Consider the following 10,000-nt stretch of genomic DNA (forward strand, 5'->3'; position numbering starts at 1 on the left):
ACTCAGAGACGGACATTGTGAGACTTTAGACGAAAAGTAGAAAAAATACTGTCTGAGGGGCAACTTCCTGTTTACTTCCTGTTTACTTCCTGTGTACTTCCTGTTTACTTCCTGTTAACTTCCTGTTAACTGGTGTGTGTGTGTTTTCAGACACCAGCTACGCGCGCAACAAGGATAACAGTCAGTGGTATTACTTTGATGACAGCAAGGTTACGTACGCTGGAGAGGACCAGATCATGGTGAGCACACACACACGCACACGCACACGCACACACACACCTCTACCTTCTCTGTACCTTCGTTATTCTAACGTTACTCTTACATTATGCTAACGTTACTCTTACGTTATGCTAATGTTACTCTTACATTATGCTAACGTTACTCTTACGTTATGCTAACGTTACTCTTACATTATGCTAACGTTACTCTTACGTTATGCTAACGTGTCTCTTACGTTACTCTTAAGTTATGCTAACGTTATTCTTACGTTACGCTAACGTTATTCTTACGTTATGCTAACGTTATTCTTACGTTACACTAACGTTACGCTAACGTTACTCTTACGTTATGCTAACGTTATTCTTACGTTACACTAACATTATGCTAACGTTATTCTTACGTTATTCTCCCTGCAGACCAACGCTGCCTACGTGCTGTTCTATCATCGCCAGGATAAGATCAGGAAACCCACTCTGCCCGCGCCTAGCACAAGCCCCGCCTCCTCCTCGCAGGCCGCCAACGACATCACTTCCTGCAAAGATGAGGACGCAGAGCTGGGCGCCGCCTCCTCCGTCACCATGGAAACGGACTGAAGGAAGCGCGGAGGCTTCATCGGAGCCTTTCCTCTTTTTACGTCTTTTTAAGTTTTCTTCTATGTTTTAGATTTTTCTGATTTTCCAGCAACACTTGAACGCCTCGCGGCAGATTCACTGATCTCAGTCTCAGCTGGTTCTCTATCGGTCGGTTTAATAATTAAAACAATAAATATAAAAAGATTAACGTCACATTTGTTCTTCTTCTGATCGTTGAAGCGTTTGAAGTCTTTTAACTTCATAAATATATAAAATAAAATAAAACACAAAAACATTAAAACTAAACTTTTTCTTCCTGTTAAGAAACTAAATAATTATTAATTGGACGATTTCATTAAATTTAACTGTAATTATTTTTCAACTTTCAGATATTTTAAAGTTTGTTCTTCAGTTTAAATTCAACCTTTGAAACACGGAGACCTGATTTTAATCGTTGACTCTCGAGGTGGAAACTGATTTATCGGATTATTTGATTTCAACGTGAACAAAGCTGACGGTGATTCACTCTTTGTATATTTTGGTTTTTTTCTCCTGGTATTTATTTTTGTAAGGAATGATTAGCGCTGATTCGGATCGCTGCTGCAGGACGAAGCTTATTTTCATATTTATAGATGATATTTGTATCAGACACAGAACGAGAGGCTCCGGCTCCTAACGGCTGTGTACAGTATTTTTCTATTGTAAGAAATGTATAATTATTATTATCATTGCTGGCCGAGCGGGGGGGAGGAAGGGGGGGGGGGGGGGTAGGGGGAGCGGGGGGGGGCTGGAGGGTGGGGGGGGGGGCTTTCTTTGGTCTTCCTGTCAAATATCAGATGAAAATATTTTATTGTACTTTTTGAATCTTTTGAATAAAATGACGATTATCACGATGACGCCTCGAGTTACTGAGTCTGACCCAGCATGGAGACCAGGACCAGGAGCAGTCTGACCCAGCATGGAGACCAGGACCAGGAGCAGTCTGACCCAGCATGGAGACCAGGACCAGGAGCAGTCTGACCCAGCATGGAGACCAGGACCAGGAGCAGTCTGACCCAGCATGGAGACCAGGACCAGGAGCAGTCTGACCCAGCATGGAGACCAGGACCAGGAGCAGTCTGGGTAGAGAACCCGAGAGTCTCCTGTTTCCTGTCTCTCTCTACTAACCGAACTTTAAATAAATAACTACCCTAGAAGACTGGACCGGGATGATTCTTGAGATAAAAACTCTCTTGCTCTTTCTGAACACGACATACTGGTCCATTTTCCTCTTCGAAGTCTCCGTCATTAGCTTCTCTCCTTAACTGTCTCACTCCTGGACGTGCGCTCCTGGACGTGCGCTCTTGCCAAGCTTCCGGTGCGAGATTATGAATACATGGTTGTTTTTGGTCCGTTGTTTCGTTCCTGTTGACTAGTGAATTTATTTTTGTTATGTGAAATAGAAAATGAAAATGAAAGAAAAATGCAGTGTAATTCAATTTTTGTTTTTGTATTTCAAAACGAAAATCAAATAAATCAGTCGTTTTTTGTTTTTTAATTCCCATTCCTGAACGGAAAATCCAAATACCAGAACATACACGGACCGGGGAAGACAGGAAGTGGTGACGGATGACCAATTAAATATTAAAATTCAATCCTGGTGCCGCGTTGGACACGAGTCTGTTTCACTTTGTCATTATAACATCACTGATGATTATTTATCAAACATTTCAAAGTGTAAATGTTTAGTGAAAGCATCGAGAGTCATCTCTACATCATCCATACCGAGATATACCGTGATACTTGATTTAGTCCATATGGCCCGGCTCTGGTCCAGTCCTGGTCCTCATGGTCTCTCATCCTGGTTTCAACTCTGAGAGACTCGTTCACCGCTCTGGACTAAAGGCTCCAACGTGTTCGACGCCATAAATAAACAGAGTTGACTTTATTTTATTCACCACTTTTCTACCAGGGAGTGTATTTAGTGGCGTTGAAGAAGTTAAAAGGTTAAAAGTGTGAACATTGAAACGTCTTGGAGTTAAATTCAGTTTGGATCTGAACTACCTGAACACATGATGGGAATCTGACAGATGGACTTTTATATTGTGCTTCTCTCTTCACTTATGGACCAGTCTTATAAACTTGTAAACTTGTAAACTTGTGAAAATTGTAATTTTGCAATTTCATTTTTTTTTTGTATGTTTTTGGAAAATTTAATAAAAGTTTTAAAAAAAATAAAATAAAAGTGTGACTGAATGAAGTCAGTGGTTTGGTTAATCGAGGAGGAGGAGATTAGAAGATGCAAAAAAACTGGAATAAAATTCTCAATCTGCGTTTTTAATGTCTTCAAACACGTTGGACCCTTCAGCGCGGAGCGGACCCTTCAGCCCGGAGCGGTGAATGTGGCGGTAAAAAGGGTCAAAGGTCATCAGCTGATCACAAAACACACCAAACACATTCAGTCAAGGTCCATTTATTAGTTTATTCATCAGCAACGAAGCCGAGGTCAGTTCTCTCTTTCCTAACCCTTTATAAACTCAGGTTTAACTTTATAAACTCAGGTTTAATAAACTCAGGTTTAACTTTATAAACTCAGGTTTAATAAACTCAGGTTTAACTTTATAAACTCAGGTTTAATAAACTCAGGTTTAACTTTATAAACTCAGGTTTAATAAACTCAGGTTTAACTTTATAAACTCAGGTTTAACTTTATAAACTCAGGTTTAACTTTATAAACTCAGGTTTAATAAACTCAGGTTTAACTTTATAAACTCAGGTTTAACTTTATAAACTCAGGTTTAATAAACTCAGGTTTAACTTTATAAACTCAGGTTTAATAAACTCAGGTTTAACTTTATAAACTCAGGTTTAACTTTATAAACTCAGGTTTAACTTTATAAACTCAGGTTTAATAAACTCAGGTTTAACTTTATAAACTCAGGTTTAATAAACTCAGGTTTAACTTAATAAACTCAGGTTTAACTTTATAAACTCAGGTTTAACTTAATAAACTCAGGTTTAACTTTATAAACTCAGGTTTAACTTTATAAACTCAGGTTTAATAAACTCAGGTTTGACTTAATAAACTCAGGTTTAACTTTATAAACTCAGGTTTAATAAACTCAGGTTTAACTTTATAAACTCAGGTTTAATAAACTCAGGTTTAACTTAATAAACTCAGGTTTAACTTTATAAACTCAGGTTTAACTTTATAAACTCAGGTTTAACTTAATAAACTCAGGTTTAACTTTATAAACTCAGGTTTAACTTTATAAACTCAGGTTTAATAAACTCAGGTTTGACTTAATAAACTCAGGTTTAACTTTATAAACTCAGGTTTAATAAACTCAGGTTTAACTTTATAAACTCAGGTTTAATAAACTCAGGTTTAACTTAATAAACTCAGGTTTAACTTTATAAACTCAGGTTTTATAAACTCAGGTTTAATAAACTCAGGTTTAACTTAATAAACTCAGGTTTAATAAACTCAGGTTTAATAAACTCAGGTTTAACTTTATAAACTCAGGTTTAATAAACTCAGGTTTAACTTTATAAACTCAGGTTTAACTTTATAAACTCAGGTTTAACTTTATAAACTCAGGTTTAACTTTATAAACTCAGGTTTAACTTTATAAACTCAGGTTTAACTTAACTCAGGTTTAATAAACTCAGGTTTAATAAACTCAGGTTTAACTTTATAAACTCAGGTTTAATAAACTCAGGTTTAACTTTATAAACTCAGGTTTAACTTTATAAACTCAGGTTTAATAAACTCAGGTTTAACTTTATAAACTCAGGTTTAATAAACTCAGGTTTAATAAACTCAGGTTTAACTTAACTCAGGTTTAACTTTATAAACTCAGGTTTAACTTTATAAACTCAGGTTTAACTTAACTCAGGTTTAATAAACTCAGGTTTAACTTAACTCAGGTTTAACTTTATAAACTCAGGTTTAATAAACTCAGGTTTAACTTAATAAACTCAGGTTTAATAAACTCAGGTTTAACTTTATAAACTCAGGTTTAACTTTATAAACTCAGGTTTAATAAACTCAGGTTTAACTTTATAAACTCAGGTTTAACTTTATAAACTCAGGTTTAACTTAATAAACTCAGGTTTAACTTAATAAACTCAGGTTTAACTTAATAAACTCAGGTTTAACTTTATAAACTCAGGTTTAACTTAAACTCAGGTTTAACTTAATAAACTCATATTGTGCTGTGCTTCTCTCTTCACTTATGGACCAGTTTTATAATCTTGTAAACTTGTGAAAATTGTAATTTTGCAATTTCATTTTTTTTGGTATGTTTTTGGGAAATTGAATAAAAGTGTGAACTGAATGAAATCAGTGGTTTGGATCAATAGAGGAGGAGATTAGAAGATCTGACTCTTTTTACCTCTCTGGACCTCTCTGGTCCAACGTGTTCATCAGCTGATCACAAAACACACCAAACACATCTGAGCTTCAGTCAAGGTCCATTTATTAGTTTATATATGTACGTACATATAAATACATAAATACATATAAACATATTCACTTTCACGTTTCACTCTTCAGACGACTGACGAGGCTGAAAGCTCCAGAAAAAGCTTCTAAGTGGACTTTGAGTCAAACTACAAGAAATATATTTAATCATCATCTGTGTTCATGTGAAGTTAATAAATCAGCTGTGTTCTTGTCGTCATGGTAACGGATCATTTCAGAGATTTCCAGTAAAAACTACAGATGTGTTTGATTCTTAAACTAAATGTAAATCTGATGAAGTGAAGACTAGAACCACAGAGCTGGAAGCAGCTTTGGAACGTTTCGGTTCCACTGTGAAAGGTTCCTGAAGCTTTGGACTAGAACGTTTCGGTTCTACTGTGAAAGGTTCCTGAAGCTTTGGACTAGAAGGTTTCGGTTCCACTGTGAAAGGTTCCTGAAGCTTTGGACTAGAAGGTTTCGGTTCCACTGTGAAAGGTTCCTGAAGCTTTGGACTAGAAGGTTTCGGTTCTACTGTGAAAGGTTCCTGAAGCTTTGGACTAGAAGGTTTCGGTTCCACTGTGAAAGGTTCCTGAAGCTTTGGACTAGAAGGTTTCGGTTCCACTGTGAAAGGTTCCTGAAGCTTTGGACTAGAACGTTTCGGTTCCACTGTGAAAGGTTCCTGAAGGCACAACGTTCTGCCAAAATCTGATGTTTTACATTTGGAGGCTGAAAAAAGGCAGACAGTGAATAAAAGATCAGAGGCAGCAAACAGACGTTCCTCACACGTGGATCCGTGTTCTCAGACCTCCAGAACAGGTTCTAGTGTAGAGACGTGGAACTCAGACGTTCTGGAGCCAGCAGGTCCTCGCCGGTCTAGAACATCGTGGACTTGATGTCTTGGCTGAAGAAGGTTCCAAAGTTCAGGTCTCTGGACATCAGCTCCTCCTCCACGTTCTCCAGAGCCCACTTATGTTCTACGATCTCCAGCGCCTCCCACTCGCTCTGAACACACACACACACACACACACACACACACACACACACACACACACACACACACACACACACACACACACACACACACACACACACACAGTCTGAGCAGGTTCTGGGTCTCTGCTGGGTTCAGGTTCTATAGATATGTGATGAACGTGGTGGAACGTGGTGGAACCACGGTTGAGAACGCCTCACCTTAAAGGCCTTGTTGGGGTCAGGGGGCATCGCCATGGCAGCGCCCGTCATCTGGTCCTGCATGATCCGTGATTGGTCGGCAGCTTCAAACAAGAAACTCATTTTAATAATTTAATTAAAGAAAAGTTTAAAAACTGGAACGTGTGTAGAGCACGGTTACTATAGTAACTAATATAATATACTATATACTACTATAATATATAATATACTAACTAAAACTAGCAATGAAAAAATTATTTAGTAAACTGAAATTAAAATAAAATGAAAACTAAATAAAAACTAAAATGAACTGCAGATAAATTCAGTTTAGTTTTCTCCCTCGATGACTTCCTAACCTCTGACCCCTGACCCCGAACCCTAACCTCTAACCCCGAACCCTAACCTCTAACCCCGAACCTCTAACCTCTGACCCCGAACCCTAACCTCTGACCCCGAACCCTAACCTCTGACCCCGAACCCTAACCTCTGACCCCGAACCCTAACCTCTGACCCCGAGTGTGTGTGTGCAGACTGACCGTTGTCCTGACCCAGGATCAGACTGTACATGCTTCTCAGTCCAAACACGTTGAGGAAGTACCAGGACGCTGAGCTCACCCTGTAAAGACCAATCAGCACAGAGCTGTTACACACGCTGCGTTCAGGTACATCAGGGACTTGTGTGTGCTGTGTTCAGGTACATCAGGGACTCGTGTGTGTGCTGCGTTCAGGTACATCAGGGACTCGTGTGTGTGTGCTGCGTTCAGGTACATCAGGGACTCGTGTGTGTGCTGTGTTCAGGTACATCAGGGACTCGTGTGTGTGCTGTGTTCAGGTACATCAGGGACTCGTGTGTGTGCTGTGTTCAGGTACATCAGGGACTCGTGTGTGCTGTGGTTACCAGGATGCATCCAGTGACAGCAGGTCGATGCCTCTCTGTAACATCGGCTTGAACCTCAGCGTCAGAGGAAACGGCACCTTAGCTGCAGGACGATACATCAACCAATCAGAGACAAACACATGACATCACTTCCTGCAGGATCTCACAGTTTTATTTTCTTTCTGAGGTTAAACATCAGGAACTGGTAAAAGTTGTATTAGAACACTGCTAACCCGCTCCCAGCTCATAGAACCTTATGAACCTACTAGAACACTGTGCTCCCAGCTCATAGAACCTTATGAACCTACTAGAACACTGTGCTCCCAGCTCATAGAACCTTATGAACCTACTAGAACACTGCGCTCCCAGCTCATAGAACCTTATGAACCTACTAGAACACTGCGCTCCCAGCTCATAGAACCTTATGAACCTACCAGAACACTGTGCTCCCAGCTCATAGAACCTTATGAACCTACTAGAACACTGTGCTCCCAGCTCATAGAACCTTATGAACCTAATAGAACACTGCGCTCCCAGCTCATAGAACCTTATGAACCTACTAGAACACTGTGCTCCCAGCTCATAGAACCTTATGAACCTATTAGAAGGGGTAGCAGACTCTCTATGTTTAAGAGTAGGCTTCAAATTTTCATCTTTCAAATACTACTGCAATACTACTGTAAGTACTGCAAATACTACTGCAATACTACTGTAAGTACTGCAATACTACTGTAAGTACTCGGGCTCAGATTTGGAGGTGCTGACTCTCATCCCGACCGCTTCACATTCAGCTGCAAACCGTCCCAGAGCCTGTTGGAGGACTTCACCTGTAGAGTCCAACAGAACAACATCAACCGTAAACAGCAGAGAGGTGATTCTGAGGTCCCCAAACTGAACTCTCCTCCCCCCGGCTGCACCTTGAGACTCTGTCCATGAAGATCACAAACAGGATCAGAGACCAAGGACAGCCCTGACGGAGCCCAACACTCACTGAGACCAGGTCTGACTTACTGCAGAGAATGTGAACACATCTCTCACAGTGGTTGTATAGGGACCCAGTGGCTCGCAGCAGAGACCCTGGTACCCAAACTCCCACAACACCTCCCACAAGGTGCTCCAAGGGTCACGTAGAACCTTATGAACCTACTAGAACACTGTGCTCCCAGCTCATAGAACCTTATGAACCTACTAGAACACTGCGCTCAAATCTCATAGAACCTTATGAACCTACTAGAACACTGCGCTCCCAGCTCACAGAACCTTATGAACCTAATAGAACACTGCGCTCCCAGCTCATAGAACCTTATGAACCTATTAGAAGGGGTAGCAGACTCTCTATGTTTAAGAGTAGGCTTCAAATTTTCGTCTTTCAAATACTACTGCAATACTACTGTAAGTACTGCAAATAGTACTGTAAGTACTGCAAATACTACTGTAAATACTGCAAATACTACTGCAATACTACTGTAAGTACTGCAATACTACTGTAAGTACTCGGGTTCAGATTTGGAGGTGCTGACTCTCATCCGGACTGCTTCACATTCAGCTGCAAACCGTCCCAGAGCCTGTTGGAGGACTTCACCTGTAGAGTCCAACAGAACAACATCAACCGTAATCAGCAGAGAGGTGATTCTGAGGTCCCCAAACTGGACTCTCTCCTCCCCCCCGGCTGCACCTTGAGACTCTGTCCATGAAGTTCACAAACAGGATCAGAGACCAGGGACAGCCCTGATGGAGCCCAACACCCACTGAGACCAGGTCTGACTTACTGCAGAGAATGTGAACACAGATCTCACAGTGGTTGTATAGTGGCTCGCAGCAGAGACCCTGGTACCCAAACTCCCACAACACCTCCCACAAGGTGCTCCAAGGGTCACGTAGAACCTTATGAACCTACTAGAACACTGCGCTCCCAGCTCATAGAACCTTATGAACCTACTAGAACACTGCGCTCCCAGCTCACAGAACCTTATGAACCTACTAGAACACTGCGCTCCCAGCTCACAGAACCTTATGAACCTAATAGAACACTGTGCTCCCAGCTCATAGAACCTTATGAACCTATTAGAAGGGGTAGCAGACTCTCTATGTTTAAGAGTAGGCTTCAAATTTTCGTCTTTCAAATACTACTGCAATACTACTGTAAGTACGGCAATACTACTGTAAGTACTGCAAATACTACTGTAAGTACTGCAAATACTACTGCAATACTACTGTAAGTACTGCAATACTACTGTAAGTACTCGGGCTCAGATGTGGAGGTGCTGACTCTCATCCCGACCGCTTCACATTCAGCTGCAAACCGTCCCAGAGCCTGTTGGAGGACTTCACCTGTAGAGTCCAACAGAACAACATCAACTGTAAACAGCAGAGAGGTGATTCTGAGGTCCCCAAACTGAACTCTCCTCCCCCCGGCTGCACCTTGAGACTCTGTCCATGAAGATCACAAACAGGATCAGAGACCAGGGACAGCCCTGATGGAGCCCAACACCCACTGAGACCAGGTCTGACTTACTGCAGAGAATGTGAACACATCTCTCACAGTGGTTGTATAGGGACCCAGTGGCTCGCAGCAGAGACCCTGGTACCCAAACTCCCACAACACCTCCCACAAGGTGCTCCAAGGGTCACGTAGAACCTTATGAACCTACTAGAACACTGTGCTCCCAGCTCATAGAACCTTATGAACCTACTAGAACACTGCGCTCAAATCTCATA

At 41.0% G+C, this 10,000-nt stretch overlaps 2 protein-coding genes across 2 annotated transcripts in view; one reads left to right on the forward strand and one right to left on the reverse strand.

Moving 5' to 3' along the window:
* The window catches only part of usp11 (ubiquitin specific peptidase 11), a 35,040-nt gene extending 33,517 nt beyond the window's left edge, over positions 1-1,523 (forward strand). Inside the window, exons 19-21 of the mRNA XM_053317075.1 lie at positions 1-17; positions 151-239; positions 636-1,523. The exon at positions 1-17 is cut by the window's left edge and continues 99 nt beyond it. Of these exons, the coding sequence (XP_053173050.1) occupies positions 1-17; positions 151-239; positions 636-812 (283 nt within the window). The 3' untranslated portion in view covers positions 813-1,523. The remainder of the gene's footprint in view (positions 18-150; positions 240-635) is intronic.
* A 3,733-nt stretch (positions 1,524-5,256) lies between these two features.
* Positions 5,257-10,000, reverse strand: part of zgc:86609 (ER membrane protein complex subunit 3-like) — an 8,264-nt gene continuing 3,520 nt past the window's right edge. The window contains exons 6-9 of the mRNA XM_053317092.1: positions 7,304-7,385; positions 6,942-7,021; positions 6,427-6,509; positions 5,257-6,237 (exon numbers count right to left, since the gene is read on the reverse strand). Coding sequence (XP_053173067.1) covers positions 6,109-6,237; positions 6,427-6,509; positions 6,942-7,021; positions 7,304-7,385 — 374 coding nt within the window. The 3' untranslated portion in view covers positions 5,257-6,108. The remainder of the gene's footprint in view (positions 6,238-6,426; positions 6,510-6,941; positions 7,022-7,303; positions 7,386-10,000) is intronic.

Source organism: Scomber japonicus, chromosome 4 (assembly GCF_027409825.1).
Source record: "Scomber japonicus isolate fScoJap1 chromosome 4, fScoJap1.pri, whole genome shotgun sequence".
NCBI lineage: Eukaryota > Metazoa > Chordata > Actinopteri > Scombriformes > Scombridae > Scomber > Scomber japonicus.